This window comes from Oncorhynchus tshawytscha, linkage group LG30 (genome assembly GCF_018296145.1).
Source record: "Oncorhynchus tshawytscha isolate Ot180627B linkage group LG30, Otsh_v2.0, whole genome shotgun sequence".
Lineage (NCBI taxonomy): Eukaryota > Metazoa > Chordata > Actinopteri > Salmoniformes > Salmonidae > Oncorhynchus > Oncorhynchus tshawytscha.
In genome coordinates this window covers 13,012,374-13,034,067 of record NC_056458.1, presented here as the reverse complement: position 1 = coordinate 13,034,067, position 21,694 = coordinate 13,012,374, and the positions used below count along the sequence as shown (strand labels likewise).

The 21,694-nt window shown below is 45.5% G+C and overlaps 1 protein-coding gene across 13 annotated transcripts in view; it reads left to right on the top strand.

The window, feature by feature from the left end:
* LOC112250278 (unconventional myosin-XVIIIa-like) overlaps nucleotides 1–21,694 on the top strand; it is a 103,705-nt gene that overhangs the window by 40,195 nt on the left and 41,816 nt on the right. For 3 of the 13 annotated variants that reach the window (XM_042309238.1, XM_042309239.1, XM_042309240.1), the window contains exons 3-18: nucleotides 8,569–8,634; nucleotides 9,524–9,611; nucleotides 9,854–9,960; nucleotides 10,097–10,273; nucleotides 10,428–10,638; nucleotides 10,799–11,042; nucleotides 11,396–11,459; nucleotides 11,605–11,749; nucleotides 12,457–12,477; nucleotides 13,203–13,214; nucleotides 13,966–14,136; nucleotides 14,724–14,814; nucleotides 14,993–15,185; nucleotides 17,052–17,138; nucleotides 18,977–19,115; nucleotides 21,499–21,658. In XM_042309238.1, the coding sequence (XP_042165172.1) occupies nucleotides 8,569–8,634; nucleotides 9,524–9,611; nucleotides 9,854–9,960; nucleotides 10,097–10,273; nucleotides 10,428–10,638; nucleotides 10,799–11,042; nucleotides 11,396–11,459; nucleotides 11,605–11,749; nucleotides 12,457–12,477; nucleotides 13,203–13,214; nucleotides 13,966–14,136; nucleotides 14,724–14,814; nucleotides 14,993–15,185; nucleotides 17,052–17,138; nucleotides 18,977–19,115; nucleotides 21,499–21,658 (1,976 nt within the window). Of the gene's footprint in view, nucleotides 1–915; nucleotides 1,113–2,429; nucleotides 2,717–2,922; nucleotides 2,953–3,684; nucleotides 4,522–6,490; nucleotides 6,584–6,892; nucleotides 6,965–8,568; nucleotides 8,635–9,523; nucleotides 9,612–9,853; nucleotides 9,961–10,096; nucleotides 10,274–10,427; nucleotides 10,639–10,798; nucleotides 11,043–11,395; nucleotides 11,460–11,604; nucleotides 11,750–12,456; nucleotides 12,478–13,202; nucleotides 13,215–13,965; nucleotides 14,137–14,723; nucleotides 14,815–14,992; nucleotides 15,186–17,051; nucleotides 17,139–18,976; nucleotides 19,116–21,498; nucleotides 21,659–21,694 lie in introns of those variants that run through there. The other 10 variants (XM_042309245.1, XM_042309244.1, XM_042309246.1 and 7 more) reach the window with 8 other exon arrangements.

The following is a 21,694-nucleotide window of genomic DNA, read 5'->3' as shown; positions in this document are numbered from 1 at the left end:
GAATGCTCTTCTCTCCCTCCAGGCCCAGACCACATGTTATGTCACACCGGTTTTCCCACAATGGATGTTTTTGGAGTAATATTCTTTTCTCAGCTACAGGCTGAATACGTACTGTTATCAATGTGTCTTGTTGTATTTTTTCAACTCCAATTCTGGTAAAATGACAATTCATATGAATGTTGAATATAGGGCAGTAGAATGATAAACTGATACCTTCCTAGAATTGAAAAGCAGAAGTAAATGTTGTAAAGGCTTATAGCTCCCTCTTGTGGTGTAGGACGCAAAGTGAAACTCGGTGAGAAAAGTAATGTCCCTCTAGTGGTAGTCTGTGCGCTCTCTGAGCCCAAATGATACTGATCAGTATGCCTACTTTTCTGATGCCTTTATATGCTGTAAACATCATTTGGAGAAAAAAAAACCTGTGATTCTAAATCAAGATGCGCTTTACATTATTTCAGTCATTGGCATGAATGATTTGTGCTTGTACCTGTGTTTACCTGTGTTTACCTGTGTTTACCTGTGTTTACCTGTGTTTACCTGTGTTTATGGCCTTAACACATGAAGGTCCTGTGTTGAAGTCTTTAACCTACTTCTGTGTGTGGCTCTAAAAGACGGAGGGATTCGACTTTCCTGTTGCCCCTCCCTTACTCTGGCATGCCTACACAGGCCTAGCTAAGACTGGACAAGGAAAGGTAGGGAGGGCCAGTGATTTGGGCCTGAGAGGGACAGAGAAGACCTACACTCTCTCTCCCTGTCATTCTGCTGGGTGGGGCACACACTACAGGAGATAAGAGAGGGGGTCGGGGGTAATTGGCATGGTAGTGTCATGGTGCTTGTTGTGTGCTGCTATTTATAGCCTCCTCTGTATCCCAGCAGCTGTCCTCCTTCCGTCTGTCCCCCTCCCAGCGTTCCACCCAGGGTCCTATCGCGTTACGACAGATCCCTAACCCAGCTCTGCCTGCAGTGTTAGCTGTGACGATTTCAACTCCTGTGGTTCTACTCAACCTCCTCCTCTACCAGGGCTAGCAACCGCGTTCTCCTCAAACCCACATCCAATTCTCCCCTGATCCGGTGAGGGAGACAAAACTGATCGGGCCTCCAGACGACACAAGGTAACAGAAAAGTGGTCCAGACTCTGTATGGGCCTGGTAGTGTGTTCCTTTCGGAGTGTGTCTGTCTGCTGTACCATGAGCAATAGGGCTCTAGTTGCGTCTCAGAATGGCCTCCTCTGCTGCTGGTAACTATTAATAGGAGTGGAAGCTGTCTGATGAAAGCTAGGGCAGAATGGTGAAACACGTTGCTGAGCCACTCATTTCAAGCCCTGCTGCTTATAGAGAATGCCCAGCGTGCCTACTTTCTGTACTGCACAGCCCGTGGCTGTCATGTACCACAGTTTTGAACTTGTTTTGGGCTGAGATGACAGTTGGCAGTGTTCTTGGCTATAACTGAAAGGTAAATCTGAATGGAACCATATTGGAGATGGAGACACAATATTGGAGACTATGTAATACTCTTAATGTATTTAGCCTTTAGAGGTTGACCTGGTAGCTTGTTTACGAAGGATAGCCAGAATCACAGATCTGTGTAGTGCCTCCTAGGTGCGGTGTCCATGTCAGTTACACTTCTATGTTGTCATTTGTTTGCTTCTTGTGATGTCATCAACATGAGACAAATCCATATGTTTGTGGTTTTACAGCGACTGACAGAATTAACTTTTTGTAGCAGGTTAGGAGAACTTACGAACCTGCGATTTTATGCCGCACTTCCATCCGTAGCTATATAAATTCTAGCCACAACTGTTGTTTGTGTGTGTATGACTGTTTGCTTGGTTCTATTTTGGCCTGTACCCTTTTTTCTCCAATATGGAACCGAGCTTTTTAATGCGTGCAAATCCTCAATTCTTTACATTAGGGGCAGTTACTACTGACGCAGAAATCTGAGGTCTGGTGACAATTGATTCTCCTGTGATCACCTTTCACTGACATGTTAACTCTTAACTCTCCTCACAACATAGAGAAACCACAGGGTTTCACCTGACAAGCTGAGTCTGATAGGGCAGTGATAGAGTCAGTGACACTCTTAGCCTGCAGATTAAACCACCGGTATGTCCGACATTTACACTCTAATAACAGGCAGACCTAATGCAGCATTCACAACATTGCACTACTCCCGTATGTCAAATATATGACATACTGTAGTCAAATAAAAGCGGAGGAGAATATTTGAATATATAATGATGAAATGTAGTTGTGATTCTATTGATATTGAAATACTTTTTTAGAAGAAATAAGAACATTTGTAAAAGATTGATCTATTTCCATAGTGTGATTGTGAACTGATGTCCTGTCTCCATGAGGTAAATTGTCTCACCTGTCTGCCTGTACTGTATGTATCCATTTCATCCTGTTCTTCATGTCTTCTGTCCTCAGTGCTGCCTCAGCCTGCATGGTCCTACTGCCCTGTTGGTAGTAGCTAGTGTGAAGAAAGACGCCAGTCCTCGTCCCCCTACCTACCGTCCACCCCGAAACGCACGCACTCTCATCAGTCCATCCTCATATCCTCTCTTTCTACTCTCTCTGTACTGTCTATCTCGACCTTACACTCTTCCTCTCCCTCCCTCCCTCCTCCCCCTCACCTCCACTCTCCCGGTTCAGCCCATGACTTCTGGGCTACTACCATGGCTTACAGTTCACGCTTTTCATTCTGGCGGCAAAAGGGAAGTCTTGTTTTACCTTTGTGTTTGCACCTTTAGTAGATTCCTGCACATGTACTGTTGTCAGCTGAGCTTTAGGCTGAAGAGGAGGATTGTCTTCTCTGTGGACAGAGGAAGGATGTTCGTGGTAGAGATGTGCATGTTGTTCTTGCATGAGTGAGCTTTAGTTCCGGGTTTGATCGTCCTCTCTTGACCATCCTCTCTTGTAGGTTGAAGTTGAAACCAAGCCAGCCTCAGATGTAAGTGTAACGTCGCCGTGTGCTTTTTAGTAGTAGCATCTAACAATCTAGGAGTAGGACCTTTTGAAGATTTCTTCTCTCAGCCAAGTGGCAGTCTCTCTTCACCCGTGTCATTGACTCTCAGGGTTTTCAGGGTGTTAGTTGGTTAGCCGTTAGTTGGTTATTCAATATAGCACCATATTGCCATGCAGAAGAGGTGTCACCTGTAGGCCTTGATGTAGTCACAGAGTAATGAACAGTACAGGAACACTAATCCTGGGCAATCAGTGAGACAGTGCTCCACAGATTCTATCTGAAAGAGGTCTTTGCAATGGGGGACCTGTATAAGCCAACATAAACCACATTTAATCTGATGTTGACAATCTGCGAGAGAGAAATTCCTCCAGTCATGGTTTATGATCTGAGGTATTATAGCTCTGTGTAGCGAAAGGAAATATGAAAAAGTAGAAACATTCATGTGTATAAATTACTCACATCCAACAAGTTGGACATGTAGTTTGTGTGCTAGTGGATGTTTGACACAGCTTTCCTTCCTGTAGACTAGACAGATGCTTGGTAAAGAAGACTACGGGATGGCAAACAGCCACTCTAAATAACATAACAATGGCATGGGCTTTGGCCAGTGAAAAATGATGGTGTTTAGTTTATGAAACGCAACTCTACAGCTTTGGGTCTTCTATACAGTATCTCTGATATTGGCTCCTCCTTACCTATACCTGTGTGTGTGTCTAGTCTGATGGTGTGGAAGCTGAAACAGAAACAAGTGGTGACCCACAGCCGTTGACATCATCAACCAGCGGCACAACCAGGAGTGACAGTGTCATGGGAGGCCCTGACCCACCAACTGCCTCCTCCTCCAGGCAGGAGAGCACAGAGGACCAGGGTCCCACTCAGAAGAAGGTGGTGAAGGTTATTAGGAGGGTGGTGAGGAGGGTAGTGCCTGGGGTGGAGGAGCAGCCTCAGGCCCCCAACACAGAGCTTCCTAAAGCTGCCCCTATAGCCACATCTGTACCCAAGACTGCTCCCCTCTCCGTCAAAAAGGATGAGAAGGATGACATCTCCATGGGTCTGGCCAGCCTGATGGGCCGAGGGAGGACCAAGGATCACCGGCCTCGCACGCGTACTCAAGACCGCAAGGAGGATAAAGAGGAGGAGAAGGATCAGGAGGAAGAGAAGGAGGTAGAGAGCCAGGAGCCTCCAGCAGTAAAAGAAGATGAGGCGCCGTCCACCTCCGTGTCCACTCTTACTCCCCCCAAATCAAACCCCACCATCCCTCCAACAGGGTTCATACCCACACCCGCACCGAAAGCCAACCCCCTCGCCCCTCCTCCAGGCTTCATCCCTGCACCCAAAACCAAAGCCAACCCCCTTGCCCCCCCTCCAGGTTTCATCCCTGCCCCTGTGCCAAAAAACAACCTTTTTGCCCCTCCCCCTGGCTTCATTCCTGCCCCAAGACAAAATCCCCTTGCCCGGCCCCCAGGTTTTATCCCTGCCCCGAAATCCGACCCTCTTGCCCCTCCTCCAGGGTTCGTCCCTGCCCCTCGCTCATGGGCTGTGAAGAAACCAGAGGTACAGAGTGTGTGCCCTCAAAATGCCTGCCTAAATAGAGTATTACATAATTCAATGGTGCATGCGGTTCTGATGTGTGCACTGAACACCTATTAACCCATTCTGTGTGTGAAATGAACACAATTAATAATTATGCCTATGGATTTGACTTTTCACAATATGCTGAGTGGATAGGGATCATACACTATATATAGAAAAGTATGTGGAAACCCCTTCAAATGAATGGATTCGGCTATTTCAGCCACACCTGTTTGCTGACAGGAGTATAAAATCGAGCACACCGCCATGCAATCTCCATAGACAAACATTGGCTGCCCCTGTCAACTGTGAAGTGGAAACGTCTGGGAGCAACAATGGCTCAGCCGCGAATTGGTAGGCCACACAAGCTCACAGAACGGGGCCGCCGAATGCTGAAGTGTGTAGCGCGTAAAAACCACCTGTCTTCAATTGCAATTCTCACTACCGAGTTCCAAACTGTCTCTGAGAGTAACTTCAGTACAATAATTGTTCGTCTGGAGCATCATGAAATGCGGTTCCATGGCTGAGCAGCAGCACACAAGCCTTCGATCACCATGCGCAATGCCAAGCGTTGGCTGGAGTGGTGTAAAACTCGCCACCATTGGACTCTGGAGCAGTGGAAACGCATCCTCTGGAGTGATGAATCACACTTTACCATTTGGCAGCCAGACGGACGAGTCTGGGTTTGGTGGATGCCAGGAGAATGCTACCTGCTCCAATGCATAGTGCCAACTGTAAAGTTTGGTGGAGGAAGATTAATGGTCCGGGGCTGTTTTTCATGGTTCGGGTTAGGCCCTTTAATCCGAGTGAATGGAAATCTTAATGCTACAGCATACAACGACATTCAAGACAATTCTGTGCTTCCAACTTTGTGGCAACAGTTTGGTGAAGACCCTTTCCTGTTTCAGCATGACAATGCCCCTGTGCACAAAACGAGGTCCATACAGAAATGGTGTGCTGAGATCGGTGTGGAAGAACTTAACTGGCCTGCACAGAGCCCTGACCTCAACCCCATCGAACACCTATGGGATGAATTGGAGCACCGACTGCGAGCCAGGCCTAATCGCCCAACACCAGTGCCCGACCTCACTAATGCTCTTGTGACTGAATGGAAGATGGCCCCCGCAGCAATGTTCCAACATCTAGTGGAAAGCCTTCCCAGAACAGCGGAAGCTGTTATAGCAGCAAAGGGGGAACAACTCCATATTAATGCCCACGATTTTGGAATGAGATGTTCGACGAGCAGCTGTCCACAAACTTTTGGTAATGTAGTGTATGTCTCTCCACAGGATCTCTCTTGTCTTGCTGCAATGGTAGAAACTACTGCTTCATTCATTTGCATCAGCAAAGTGCTAACTGGCTACTAACTGGCTCATTTACTTCAAACCGTAGTCTTCCTGCAGTGAGAAAAGGTACAAAATTAAATAAAAGGTAGTATTTCCCACCTCAGCCTCATCAGTAGGTATAAGGGTCTGGTCATGGCTGGTCCACAGAGAGCCAGGCTGGCCTGAGGCACTGAGCCATTACTCATTTTCACCAGGCTCTGGGGAACTCCCTGGGAACACTATCTAGACTTGCCTAACACTAGACCACGGGGGACAACTAATGGCTGCCTTATTAATGAAGAATAACCATTGAACATTGTAGAGAATAATGTACCAAAATGTTGGGAAGATCCTTGTCCAAAATATGAGGATTTAGTTTAAACTGGAATGGGCTTGAGGAACGCTGTGTGTTTTATAGGATTTGAGCATGACGGGATTGAGTGTGTTGTCTTATCAGGAGCATGGTGTGTGGAAGACTTTGTTAGAGGTCACTGACTCTCCTGTGTGTGTGTGTGTGTATTGATATATATATGTGTGTGTGTGTGTGTGTGTGTGTGTGTGTGTGTGTGTGTGTGTGTGTGTGTGTGTGTGTGTGTGTGTGTGTGTGTGTGTATTGATATATCAAGGTGAAGGCAGCTTCTGGTTCCTCTCCTGCTGGGAAGCCCTCCTCTGGGAGTTCTCAGTCCCAGCCTCAGGGCACCCCTGGCTCCAAAGAACAGGTGTGTGTCCTGCAGCTGGTATGCTTCTGATTGTCTGGGTGTTGTAGATTTTAGAATATGCTGTACAATGGTAAATTACAGTATTTTTAAATATTGTTAATGTAGGCTAGGTTGACTTAGCCTACATTATGATTCAGAATTGACATTAGATGGATCACAGTAAGAGTAAATGACCTGGGATTGGCCAAAGGAAATTACATATACAAGGGGCCCCCAACATGCATAAAAAACCTTTAGCACCATGGCAACAATAGACTCTGGAGTGGCTGGGTGAGGACTCACCGGTGTTGGTGGTGTGACCTCCTGTAGGTTCCAGAGCTGGTCCCTACAGACGAGAACCACAGGCGTCTGAGAAAGATCCTCACCGGAGCTGGCTCTACTGTAACTTCACCTCTCTCTTTCAGCCTGTGTGTCTGCCTGCTCTGTTGTGCTATTACCAAATCTTCCCCTGCCATGGGTCCATGCCACCCTGCTGTACTATTACCAAATCTTCCCCTGCCATGGGTCCATGCCACCCTGCTGTACTATTACCAAATCTTCCCCTGCCATGGGTCCATGCCACCCTGCTGTACTATTACCACATCTTCCTCTGCCATGGGTCCGTGCCACCCTGCTGTGCTCCCGCATGGGGACAGGTGCACTGTCGCATGTGGCCCCAATCTGGTGTTGACCACTAGCAGCAGGGTTTGAATTATGAGGTGCCCTGTGGTGCTGTAATGTGAACCCCGATTAGCAGCGTCCATTTTATGTCTCATCAGCTTAGAGATCAGAGTCTGTCAGTCTTAGTCATATGGTCTCCTATCATCATGGCTAAGTCATATGGATAAGGGTTCATATGAATGGAGGTTGTGTGGGTTCATGGTGGGCACTGTCTCTCTCTCTGAGAGGAGGCTTTGGTGTGACTTCACAGCTGGGTTTTCAAACTTAATATAATGTAGTGCTATAACTAACTAATTACAACATGTGTGTACAGTCACAATATAGATTTTAGTCAAGTGAGAAAATGTTAATTCTTTTGATATGACATGGCACACACTTTTGGACCCTGTTTCACATATGTATGTGCAGAGACTATTCCTCTCCTCTCTCTCCCCTTCTTTGTCCCTTCTGTTTTAACAGGCAATATCATTACTCAGTCATGTCCTCATTTGCCGGATTCACACATCTATGTCCCTACATTTGTATTCTGTCCTTTTGACATTCACTTTCTGACAAAGGGGTGTTCATTTCCCTTGAAGTCCAAGTCTGTTTTTATCCACTTGGTGAGGATATTGTGTTCTTTGATGTTGGATTGAGACTGAACCATTGATCCCAGATCACAGCTGTCACATCCACTCTAAAAACCCCTCTGTGATCTGTTTTTAATATCGCCCTTTCCTCTCATCTCCTGGCTCCTCCTTCCCATCTTCTGCTGTCTCTTCCCCCCTCCTCTCTGTGTGTTGCTCCGCTGTTTGCTGCTGTCCTCGTGGCCGTGGCTATCCGGTGGTCTCCTCATAGGTACTGTCTGTCCCCTGTCACACCGCTCCCCAGGCTGGCCACTCACCCACCGCCCTCACATACGGCCTGGCTGGACTGTGTGCTTGTGTCTCGTGTTGGGGTGTAAGCCTGCTCTCCTTAACTGCCCCCGCCGTCCCCCTACCTCTGTCTCACCCACCTGGGGTTCTGCCTGCGCCCCTTACTCATTCCCCCACCATGTTGTTACGGACTGAATTCTTTCCCTATGTCTGTGCTGCAGTGCTGGAAGTCCCAGTAATATGACCTAAGCACTCCCCCACAGACAGGCTCTGCTGGACTTAGTAACTTAGACTGGTAAAGCTAGAAGGATTATAATTTTCCCCCCATTTTCTTTTTCCTCACAGCAAAAGTGTGTCAGTTGTTTCTCACGGAATATACTTGTTACATGGCTGTTGGCATGTTTGAGCAGTATGAACTTCGAAGTTGACCTCTGACCTTGATTAAATCCAACTCTTCCTGCCCTCTTCCAGACACAGTTGGATCAGGACCCCGTGGCCCTCCTGCAGGCGGCCCACACGGCCGCCTCTCAACCCAAGGTCTGGCCACTGCTATTGCCTGATTGCAATACCCCATGCATCTCCCTCAGTCCCTTCCCTGGAGTGTGCTGTTGTGTGTAAATCACAGAACCAACATCCTCATCAGGGATGTTGTATCTGTGATGATAAACCAGTAGAATAGTGAGAAACTCATGAAATACATGACTTATTAAACCTTTTTTGACTGCCGGTGAAGTGAGTTCCTCAGTATTCTGTAGTAGGTTTGCACTGAGTGTCTATGCTTGACCAGTCTTGCTTTTCACTATGATTTTCAGGTTGTGTTTGAGGAAAACCGAGTTACTCAAATTGCATGATGTGTCCACATATAAATTGTCATAGGATATGTGTCTTTAGTTTGCTCATATTATACTGCAGGCTACCACAGTCTTCATAAACATTGTGGTGAAGTATGTGGTACTGATGTGCAGCCAGTCAAGTCATGTGTTGTTGTATTGGGTTATGTACCATCTGTCCTGTTATCGTGAGTGAGAGTGGGTTCTCAGTAGTTTGGTTGCAGAGCGGGATCTGATGTTAAACACAGAGTGGGGACCAGGGGCCTGCCTAGTGGGTCATGAGTGGATGCTAGGTGTGGGTTTGGGGTGGGTGGACTACTGGGCGGTTGGGTCAAATGTTGCGTGGGGGAGAACTAGAACTGAAACCCAAAACTCCTCCCTTAAGGAGATGAAGAAACCAGACCTCAATCCACACCTGTTCCTGTCCTCCTGTTCCACTTTGTCAGGTTACTGCGGTGACAATACCCCCTCCAGTGGAGTTATTCATTCATCTAGCTAATTATTCTCTCTGGGTATTCACCTTTGCTCCTGCCTCTGAGCTTTATAGCAGTGAACTAACCCTGTCTGTCTGTCTGTCTGTCCTCTCTCTCTCCTAGGTGAAGACCGAGGAGCAAATAGCTGCTGAGAAGGCCTGGTACGGCACAGAGAAAGTATGGCTGGTTCACAAGGATGGATTCTCCTTGGGTTAGTAGACCTGAATCACTAGGCCATTCACCACAATAGGGGCCACATTAAAACATATTAAATGTACATCACAGATTCCATTTGTTGATTTATCTGACAGAAATAGTAAACCAAATTTGTATTGATTGTGCACTATTTCACACTTGTATTGAATATAACACATCCAGCCTAGACAAACACACCGTTTTTAGATGACTAAATATGTGGCTGTAGATCCTATTGACCCTGTTCTGTCACCACAGCGACCCTGTTGAAGACGGAGCCAGGCAGTCTGCCAGAGGGGAAAGTCAAGATCCGACTGGAGAGCGACGGCTCGTTGCTGGATGTGGATGAAGATGATGTGGAGAAGGTTGGCCTAAACTCACCAAAATCTACATGCTGTTTAGCCCCAGCAGGGCACCAAACATTTTCACCTATTGAATTTGTGTCTCATTATCTGAAGTCTGGGATGTATGATCTCTTTCACCTCTGACCCCTGTGTGTAGGCCAACCCTCCATTGTTTGACCGGGTGGAGGACCTGTCCTCGCTGCAGTACCTCAATGAGTCCAGTGTGATGCACTCTCTGCGCCAGCGCTACGGGGGTAACCTCATCCATACCCACGCTGGGCCCAACATGGTGGTCATCAACCCCATCAGCGCCCCCTCCATGTACTCTGAGAAGGTACAGTCCTGGGTGGAGCCTGGGGTTAGCAGGATAGGGGAGGGGTATCTTCTATTAGAGTAGCAAGTAAACCAGGAAGGGCAAGTAGGACTGGATTTGTTTAATTTGTGGGGCTTTATATGGTGAGAATGACATCTCTCCCCCTCCCCCCCAGGTGATGCACATGTTTAAGGGGTGCAGGAGGGAGGACACGGCACCTCACATCTATGGTGTTGCCCAGTCAGCCTATAGGAACCTGTTGACCACGCGTCAGGATCAGTCCATTGTGCTGCTGGGCAAGAGCGGCAGCGGCAAGACTATCAACTGTCAACACCTGGTCCAGTACCTGGTCACCATCGCCGGCAGCACTGGCAAGACCTTCTCTGGTAGGTTTCGAGGGGAAAGAACATGCAGTAAGTTAGAACACAGTTTAGGGAACAACTTGTTTTTCTTCTTCTTTTCACAGTTCACTGTATGTCTGATATTTACTTGCAACATGTCGCATGTATGTATGTACTATTTGGCTTGTTTCTGTGTGTCTCCCAGCGGAGAAGTGGCAGGCGGTCTATACCATCCTGGAGGCCTTTGGGAACAGCTCCACCTCCATGAACGGGAATGCCAGTCGCTTTTCCCACATCGTCTCCCTGGACTTTGACCAGGCTGGACAGGTGGCCTCGGCCTCCATTCAGACCATGCTGCTGGAGAAGCTAAGGGTGACCAGGCGGCCAGAGGGAGAGTCCACCTTCAATGTCTTCTACTACATGATGGCTGGAGCCGACAGTTCTCTAAAGTAAGCTGTCATCTTCCTCAGACCTCTGTGTAGAGTGAACCTTTACCTATTCTCTCTTTCTCTCTCTTTCTCTCTCCTCTCTCTCTTTCTCTCTCTTTCTCTCTCCTCTCTCTCTTTCTCTCTCCTCTCTCTCTTTCTCTCTCCTCTCTCTCTTTCTCTCTCCTCTCTCTCTTTCTCTCTCTCTTTCTCTCTCCTTTCTCTCTTTCTCTCTCTCTTTCTCTCTCCTCTCTCTCTGTCCTTTATTTACTGGTGAGTGTCCATTGGTCAGAAACTCTGAGTAGATATATACTCTGTCAGGTCTAGTCTTGTCATGGTGACTGACTGACTGACAGCTTGTTTGATTGCCATTCCAGGACTGAGCTGCACTTTAACCACTTTGCTGAAAACAGCGCCTTCGGAATCATACCTCAACCCAAGGTAACTCTTGCCAGGGCCCCAAATACCTTTGTCAGCGATGTTTTATTTGGTTTTGAGTGAATAGATTCACACTATGGTTTTTATAATAAAGACGGTCCATATAGATTCCTGTTGTTTCTCCCCCCATCCCCCTGTGCTTGCCCAGTCTGAAGACAAGCAGCGGGCCTCCCAGCAGTTCACCAAGCTGCAGGCAGCTATGAAGGTCCTGGGGATCAGTGGGGAGGAGCAGAGGGCCTTCTGGCTGGTCCTGGGGGCCATCTATCATCTAGGAGCTGCAGGGGCCACCAAGGGTAAGAATTACAGTACAGTACACACCAGGAGCCCACTCAGTCACTATGTCAGATGTTAATTCAGAGGCTTATAGTGTTAATGCAGCTGCGTTCTGTATTTAAATTACAGATACTTTACTACTAACAATGACAGATTCAACTAAATATTATGAATGTACATAGTGTAGTTGCAAGAGTAATGTCAAGCAAAGAGATATTGGGTCTATTCCAAAATAACATAATTCATGATGCTACAGCTGCCATCTATCCAGGGCCTTTATTTGTTTGTTTCAAGGAGCTTCTCGGGCAGAGAACATTTGTGACAAAGACAGTTGTGAAGTCTAGAGGCCCTGTCAATAATGCCAAATCTTACTGTCTGCAGGGGAGATGTTAATTGCATTCCTTTACCGTTCAGCCGTGCGCAACACAGAACCAAACTGGTTGATGTCAGTTTGAGACAGTCGTGCAACAACTGACGAGTTTTAAGTATTCCAGCTTACGAGGCGACAAAGTCCCAGCCCAACATCAGCCTTAAGCTGTCTAAATGCCTTGCCTTGTTCCCAGTGTCTGCTTGCTGCTGTACCTCAGCAGGGAACAACCCAGTATGTTTGATTGCTATTTACCTGACAGCCCAGAACAAGACAGATTGTTTACACTGTAGTAATGAAAACGGGTGTGAGTGCAGTTGGAATGTTTATTCACATTGTCTATCGTTGCCTTCTCTGCAGTGTCAGTCATCGAGGAAATTGGTAATGAACCCGAACAAACACCCTTTTGTGTGTTTCTGTGTCTTCTACTGTGTTGATCTCCTTTTCCTCTCTTCCTCTGAAGGGTTAATTGATCAACTACAATCTAAATATACACATTTTGTTGGGTTACAATCTGTCAGATAATTGACACAAAAATTAGTTGTTTGCCACTTGGTGGAAATCAGTTACCACTTGTTGCCCTCTTGTAATATTAAACCATCTTAGTAGTATTATAGAGAGTTTAGAAACGGGTGAGTTCCTTGCAGGTTTGCAGAAACACATCCGAATGATAAGCAGTGCAGTTTGACTAGGTAACACCAGAGGGCACTCTAGGCCTTTATTCGTGAGTTGCAGTGTCGATACACTAAAGAATTGCATGACTTTATGCACCTCCTTCCAGTAGATCTGACAATGAATGGGAGGTTGATTGGGTGTGCTGACAAGTGCGGGCTGTTTCATTCCTCAACTCTCAGGAGAGGTTTTTCGATAAAGCTCCTGAATGCCGCGTGTTAGTCAGAACCTGCATGCTCGTTCTCCCCCCCCGCACCTCGGTTGTGTGTCAGTGCCGTGCGTGTATGGTTGTGTTTGTGTGAGAGAAGGCTTATCAGATCAACTTATCAGATCACAGTTTGTCTGCTCATCCACTGTATACAGGACTTCTGTACTAACTGTTTTAACTACCTGTTCTTACTTGCATGTTGCATGCCGCTCCCCTTGCATCGCAGACGAAGAGAAAGGTAAACACACCCCTCTCCATATTGTTATGTCCTGCCTCTGTGCTTTTATCACTGTGAGCAGACATGGTGTCATTAGCATTTTAATGAAGTTCTCAGTGTTTCACTTTGATCGTCTTCACAACTCTCTTGTTTGTCACAGCGCAGCGGCATGTGCCGCTCTCATAGGCCGATGAGACAGGGAGATTACAGCATGCCTCAGTCAGAAGCCCAACTGTTCTATGTTCCCTAGTCAGTCACCCTCTTAAGTGTCTGAGGAGGGTTCCTCTCCAATAACACACTGAAATGAAAAGCCACTCCTATCCACTCACATCACCCATCCACCAGATTAAAGTCAATCTTGGTTTGCAGACCGAGGCTCGTGTTAATACAAAAGTCATTGTACTTTGGAATGATAGTCCCTGTAATCATGTACTGTGGATGAAGGACTTGTAGCTGTGAGAGAAATAACATTTTTGGAAAAAGTAGCAGCAAAAAGGCTTTTAGCTAATGGGACTTTGGACAAATGAGAAAATGTTGGGTTTGTACCATTTGGATGCCCAGTACCGTGCATGTCCTTTGTAGGCTACATTTCACTGTCCTGATGAGGGGATTATTATTAGCTTTTATACCATCGCAGCGGTGTTAGCCTGGGGCACGGTCGATCAACCCCATACATACACCTCCTATTCCAGTAACTGTAGTCTCCTGTTGTGGATAGAAGCTGTATGGTTGTTGGCAGAGGGGATAATGGTGCTATTTTTGTGCGTCTCAGCCGGTAGGAAGCAGTTTGCACGTCACGAGTGGGCGCAGAAGGCTGCCTACCTGCTGGGCTGCACCCTGGAAGAGCTCTCCTCCTCCATCTTCAAGCACCAGGCCAAAGGTACCCTGCCCAGAGCCAGCTCTATACGCCAGGGGACAGACGATGCAGCAGGAGAAGCCTCAGGTACACCTGGGACTATGCACGCACACCAGCTCATCACCTAGAGGAGATGACACACGTCTCTGAACGTTAAAGCTTATCTTAGTAATGACTACCACAGAAACAGAGTGGTTATTGATAGGTAGGTATAACAAAAATATATCAGGACAATTTTAGAAGTCCTCCATGCATTGCCCTTGAAATGATAATTGCATTCCATTGATTTTTTTTCAACATGTACAGTACCTCTGGGAGTTTTATCAGAGGTTGACGTGCACAGTTCGAAGGACATATAGGCAGAACCGTATCACAGTAAAAATTGACAGTTAGCCTTTATTTTACCTTGCCCTCCTTCCCACCTTGCCCTCCCTCCCACGCTGTCACATATAAGACATGGTTGTGATTCACCTGTCTTCCTCTCACACCATCTCTGAGATTGAAGGGCAATAGCACTAGGCTTAGCTGGTTCCCTGCAGTTCTCCCATTTTCAAATCAAACACTTACTGGATTGAGCAGAGTATTCCGTGCCTCTGCTGTGATGTATGCGGTCTGATCTGATGACAGGCATATTGCTGTAAATTTGTTTCTCTTCTCACCTGTTCTACCACCAGGTTCCAAGACCACAGCCATGGAGTGTTTAGAAGCCATGGCATCTGGGCTGTACTCGGAGCTCTTCACCCTCCTCGTCTCCCTCATCAACAGGTTAGTCACTACTTTTCCAGAGATTGAGGGAGATGACGCACAGACACCACTACAGCTGGCCTCTCTGTTTAGAGTCTGCTGCCTTGTACTGGTTGTCTTGCTGATTTTTTGTTGTTGTTGGTTGTCTTCGTGTGTGTGTGTGTGTGTGTGTGTGTGTGTGTGTGTGTGTGTGTGTCAGGGCTCTAAAGTCCAGCCAGCACTCTCTGTGCTCCCTGCTCATCGTGGACACCCCGGGCTTTCAGAACCCTCGCCTGGCCAAGCGGGAGCGCGGAGCCACCTTTGAAGAGCTCTGCCATAACTACACCCAGGAGCGCCTGCAGACACTGTTCTATCAGCGCACCTTTGTACAGGAGCTAGAGAGATACAAAGAGGTATATTAATATGCACATCGCACATACACACATCATCACACATCCACTAACATGCGTGCACACACACTAATGCACAAAAACACTAACACACACACTCACACACACTAACACACACACACACTAACACACACATATACACACACTAACATACACACACACTAACATACACACACACACTAAAACACATGCACTAACATACATACACACACACTAAAACACATACACTGACGCACACCCTAACATACAGACACTAACATACACACAGACTAAAACACATACACTAACACACACACACAGTAAAACACATGCACTAACATACATACACACACACTAAAACACATACACTAACACACACACACTTTAAAGCGTCAATCAGCAGTCAAAACAATAACAAAGCATTGTCCCCGCCCCTGTTTCGGTAAAAAGCTGAGGGATGGGACTGGAGAAATGTAACCACTCTCAAATTCATAGACAGAGCTATGTATGCAAGGACAGACCATTCATGATGTTTTAACCATGTTTTGAGGCTATATAGTGTTTGTTTACATTTACAAACCTTGGAGTATAACAAGCTTATATTTTGGGTTCTGATGGGGTACAACAGTTGAACTAAGCTCATGAGGTATTTATAAGTTATGTGCTACATAAATCATTGGGTGCATATCATAAATAAATAAGTAAGAAAATTGAACTCCTGGGGACCCTAAGGGGTGCACGTTTTGGTTATTGGCCTAGCCTGACACAACTGATTCAAATAATGAAAGCTTGACGATTAGTTGATTTATAGGAATCAGCTGTGTAGTGTTAGGTGAAAAAACAAGACGTGTTTCCCTTGGGGTCTCCAGGACCGAGTTTAGGAAACCCTGATGTAGCAGCTGCTGATTCAAACTTTAAGGCAGGGATCATCAACTAGATTAAGATGTGGATGGTCAGGGGGCGGAGCATAATTACAAAACATGTGTATACTGCAAATTGACTACAAGTAGCCCAAACAGATTTAGTGTTTGATTAAAACGTAATCATTTCAAACCTTGCTTATGTTTGTACTGTATATCTCTCTATTATGCGTGGGAATACTTTGGAACATATATTTTACAAATAAGTTCATTATTTGTAGTTGATTTGCTAGTGTTTTTCCAGTCCTTTATGTCCAGCAATAAAACAAATATGAGAGTTTTTTTTTTCTCAGAGAACTTGGGGGGCAAATCCGAACCGCGGGCCGCCAGTTGTGGAACCCTGCTTTAAGGATTCAAATATACATACTCTCATAGAATCCATACCTCAGGACAGAAAATCTGCACTATTCCTGCCTGTAAGCCATGGCAAGTTAGAGCTACATAGAGCTCATGGTTTCCTCCCTCTCATTAATAGTGTCACACAGTGAGCCTATATAATGGCCATATGATTGCCATTTCTCCTCCCCTGCCGAGCCCAAAGCGAGGTCACTCATCACTGGCTGTGTGAACTGGGCTGAGCTGCACAGCAGTGGAGCTGCTCGCTCGACGAGGATGAATAACTCCCCACTCTCTAACTCCCTCTCTTCTCATTGCAGAATACTAGACTATACACCCATCATAATAGGGTGGAAATATCCCTGCCAACACTCTGTCCTAACCAATGTATGTCTAATCACTCCCATTGTAAAAAACACAATGCTTTCACTTTCATAGCCTGTAGCCATTTAACAGCAGTTTATAAGCAGTTTCCAACATTGTATTACTATTTATTATGTTATTATGTCTATACTGTAGGTGATGATGAACTAATCCCTATAGTAGAAAACTTCAAACTTGGCGCCCTGTCTTCAGACTTATAACTTATATCGTTGTCATTGGTTACTAATCCCCCCCCCCATCACCCCTCTAGGAGAACATAGAGCTTCCATTAGATGACATGGAACCTAACACCTCTCTGTCTGTAGCTGCAGTAGACCAAGCGTCAAGTCAAGCACTGGTAAGGACACTCCTTTTAATACCTATATTCACATGAGTTTACCTGGTTACAGAGTTTACGGCCATGGCAGTGTCACGCTGTACAGCAGTACTCTCTGTCTCCACCTTTCTGTGCGATTTTCTCTTTTAGTAATGGCACATTCCAGAGCATCATTATCTAAACTCCCTTCTGAAGCTCTTGCCACTTTGTTTTGTAGTCCTGACACCCTGCCTCTCTCGCTGCCCACACCGTTTGTACCGTGCACTGCTATGCACATATAATTACATTCATGAGTCCTTTGTGACTCACAATGAGTCAGTTGTATGCATTTTTGCAGATTTGAGAGTTTTCTGTTTATTGTAAACATTTTCAGTGAGCATAATATACGAATGCTTCTGTAGAGGAATCAACAGGGAGAGGGTTGAAGGAAAAGGCAGACATTTCATCCAGTAAACAAAGACTAGAAAACCCACTCAGGTGGAAGAAAACAAAATCTGTGTTTTGCTTCTCCTCCAGTGTGTGTGCCATGGAAACCAAAATGACAAGGTGTTGAGAGTGTCATGGTCGGCGGTGTAATAAGTTGGTTTGAGTGCTCTACCTTTTAAGGGGTCCTGGCCCTGCTGGAGCTGTCATCAAAAGCACTGAACCAGGGTATAGCAGATGGCTGCAGAAGGCCAAAGCCTTTGAAGGCTGACAAAAACAAAAGAATGGGACAGCACAGCCCACGCTCTTAGAGATCACTCTCTGTTGATGTCGAGACACTAGGATGAAAGCTGACAGTTGGATTTACACTGACACTTCAAATGTTGTCCCCTGACATAAAAGACTCAGTACCCATGGGTTCACTGGGGTCTGTTTGCTTGCTGTGAAGGCTTTTAGCGAGGCCCAGGAACAGGTTTTACTGTGTACTTGTATGTCTAACAGAGAGCTTTTATATGGCTTTGCTGAGCTTTTTCTAGGTCTAAAAGGTCATTGCACTCAACACTACTACAGTAGTTATCCTTCTCTATTGATAATAACAATGTGCTAACACTGATAAAAAGCATTTTCTTCAGATTATACCAGTAGGTGGGTATATACTGTATATTCTTGAATTCAGAAAGAGCCATTTGAAGAGAAAAAGGGGTTAGAGTTCAATTATACCAAAAAGCTCAATTGCGGCCTGCATTCTTGTGGTAATTTCTGAAGTGGCCTGTTTAGAGCAGGCTTCCTGAATGCTCCAGTGCTCTCTGAGCTATTACTCTGATATTAGGCCTAACGAGAGCCATGGCTAATGGCCTGTCCCTCTCTGCCGTCTGGATCTTAAAAAAAACCCGACTGCAATTGCTTATTGAAAAAAAACGGTTGTATTTTTTTGTGGTTGTTATTTAATAAAAAGCATTTAATCTGAAAGCAGTGTTTCACTGTATTGTCAGCGGGGTATTTTGGTGCTAAATATGATCAGCTGACTCCTTTACACTATTTTGTGTCAGTGTTTGTTGTGAACATAGTCTGGAGAGTTGGGAGATGTTGTGGTATTCCAGGTGAAAGCCTTACCACAAATGTTGATGAAATTTCCTCAGGCTTACGGAATGATTCCCACAAAGTAGATGGTTAGATGATCAGAGCTGACTTCGCTTCAGGCCTTGGAGTTTGAGTAGGAGTGGGCTGGTTGGCTGGCTGGGTGTGTTTGCTAAAGTGAGTCAGTATGTGTAGGCTGAAAAGCAAACGGATGCCCAGTTAGTCTGTTTGTGTGTATTTTGGTGAGACTGTTGATTCTACAACCATCTGAAGGACTGAAAATGTGTCAGAGTACAGTAGATGTTATCTATTCAGTGAGGTGAGGGGTTGGAAGCGAGTCTGACCTGTGGGTGTGCCAGGTGCGGACGCTGAGGACTGATGAGGCGCGGGGCCTGTTGTGGCTGATGGAGGAGGAGGCTCTGCAGCCTGGGGGTTCTGAGGATACTCTACTGGGACGTCTCTTCAGCTACTACGGCCCTGCCGAGGGCGAGAGCAAAGGTACAGAGACACACACGCCTCACAAAAAAATCCAGCACTATTGTTATACTTCAAATATGATTTATTTTGACTGAATATTTATTTAGATTAAAATAGACACTAACCTACACTTATCACACCTTCTATGCCTACCAATCTCGTTTTATATTATCCAATCTTGTCTTAATACTACTTCTCCAAAATAAATCAATAGTAATTCAACAGAGGGGCAGAGATTCACAGGAAGCCCATCTCTGCGGCCAACTAGCACCCCTGGAATGGCTTCCAGTTTCTCTCTTCATCAGAAAACAGCAACTTGTTGCCTGAGGTCACACGCTGATCATAGAACTCCCTCCTCGCTTTACTGTAAAATTCAACCTTGCACCTCACCGCCATGTGCTTGTGGAACAGCCTGCGTTTCTCCTGTTCAGGCCAGTGCTGGTTGAGGAAGCGGAAGCTGGTCATATTTAGGGACTGGGACTTCCAGTCGCACTCACAATGCCAGATATCTGAGAAATTCACTCATAAAACCAGTTCTATATGTACCTAAGTGCATTCTAAACATACACTGAACAAAAATGTAAACGCAGCATATAAAGTGTTAGTTTCATGAGCTGAAATAAAAGATCCCAGAACTGTTCCAAATTCACAAAAAGCGTATTTCTCTAAATTTGTTTACATCCCTGTTAGTGAGCATTTCTCCTCTGCCAAGATAATCCATCCACCTGACAGGTGTGGCATATCAAGGAGCTGATTAAACAGCATGATCATTACACAGGTGCATCTTGTGCTGGGGACAATAGAAGGCCACTCTAAAATGTGCAGTTTAGTCACACACCACAATGCCACAGATCTCAAGTTTTGAGGGACTGTGCAATTGGCATGCTGACTGCAGGAATGTCCACCAGAGCTGTTGCCAGATAATTAAATGTTAATTTCTCTACCATAAGCCGCCTCCAAAGTCGTTTTAGAGAATTTGGCAGTACTGGCCTCACAATCGCAGACCATGTGTAACCCCGCCAGCCCAGGATCTCCACATCCGGCTTCTTCACCTGCAGGATCGTCTGAGACCAGCCACCCGGACAGCTGATGAAATACTGAGTATTTCTGTCTGTAATAAAGCCCTTTTGTGTCAAAAAAATAATTTTGATTGGCTGGGCCTGGCTCCCCAGTGGGTGGGCCCATGTCCTCCCAGGCCCACCCATGGCTGCGCCCCTGCTTAGTCATATGAAATCCATAGATAGGCCTAATTTATTAATTTCAATTGACTGATTTCCTTATGAACTGTAACTCAGTAAAATTGTTGCATGTTGTTTTTTTTTGTTCAGTATAGAATGTCGATAATACACAAAAATAAGCAATTAACCAAATACTGATAAGAAAAAAACTATTTGATAGGAAGATATCGATGCTCCTGTGCCATCCATGGTACAGACTGGTTAAATTGCTGGGTGTAGAGCTCATTTTGTAAAATGATATGCCATTTAGCAAATGCTTTTATCCAAAGCGACATACAGTCATGCGTGAGTACATTTTATGTATGGCTGGTCCCGGAAATGGAACCTACTACCCTGGCATTACAAGTGTCATGCTCTACCGATTTAACAATTGAAAATCTTGGATAGCAGAAACAAGTTGCACGTCTAGTTTTGAGGTTGTTGCCACCAAAATGGATTTTCTAAATCAGCATTGGTTGATATCATTGTTAACATTTTGATATCATCATTTTCAAATGTAATTGCGTTCTGATGAATAGAATCACCATGGCAAAGCAATAAAATGGGTTTCAAATCAACACTGTCACTCTTATCAACCAGACAATCTACATTCAAGCATTCTACCAACTGTCCTTTGGATGATTTTTATGATTCAGAATTGCATCATCAGGTAAAGTCAGTTTTACATTGAACCCACCAATACACTAGCCTGGTCCCAGATCAGTTTGTGCTTTTGCCTCCTGCGTTGTGATTGTCAAGCCAAACAATTGCATGGCAATCCCATAAGGAGTTGGGAAGAGAGCATTAACAGACTGGCAGTCCAGCTACCTATGCAGTGGCAGAGTTGAAAGATTACTTTAACAGAACTGCACTAATCACCCAGATATGTTGTGGTATGCAATTTGCCACTCTGTTTCTATTATTCTTCACTGTAAAACGATGGGGAGAAAACTAGCAGCAAACAGTGTTTATGTTCAAAGAATTCTCTGTTTTCTAAACTGCCATATTCTAAAAAAACACAAAAAATACAGGTTTATAGAAAATATATTGTCTGCTCAAAGGTGACAATGATTTGTTTTTCTTCTTTTTCACATAATGTTCATTACCACACATACTGTAGACATCCAGACACGCAAACATTGGCATACATAATTGTTATCAACTCCTTTATCCTCTCTACTGGTCAGGTCACACCTTGCTGTTGAAGAGTGAGAGACTACATCACTTCCTGCTGGGCCACAGCCATGGTACAGACTGGGTGGAGTATGATGCCCGTGGTTGGCTGAGCCATGCTAAACAGAACCCTGTCTCGACCAACGCAGGGAGTCTCCTACAGGACTCCCAAAAGTAACACCCGTCCCACATAATGTTTTAGCTTGATTA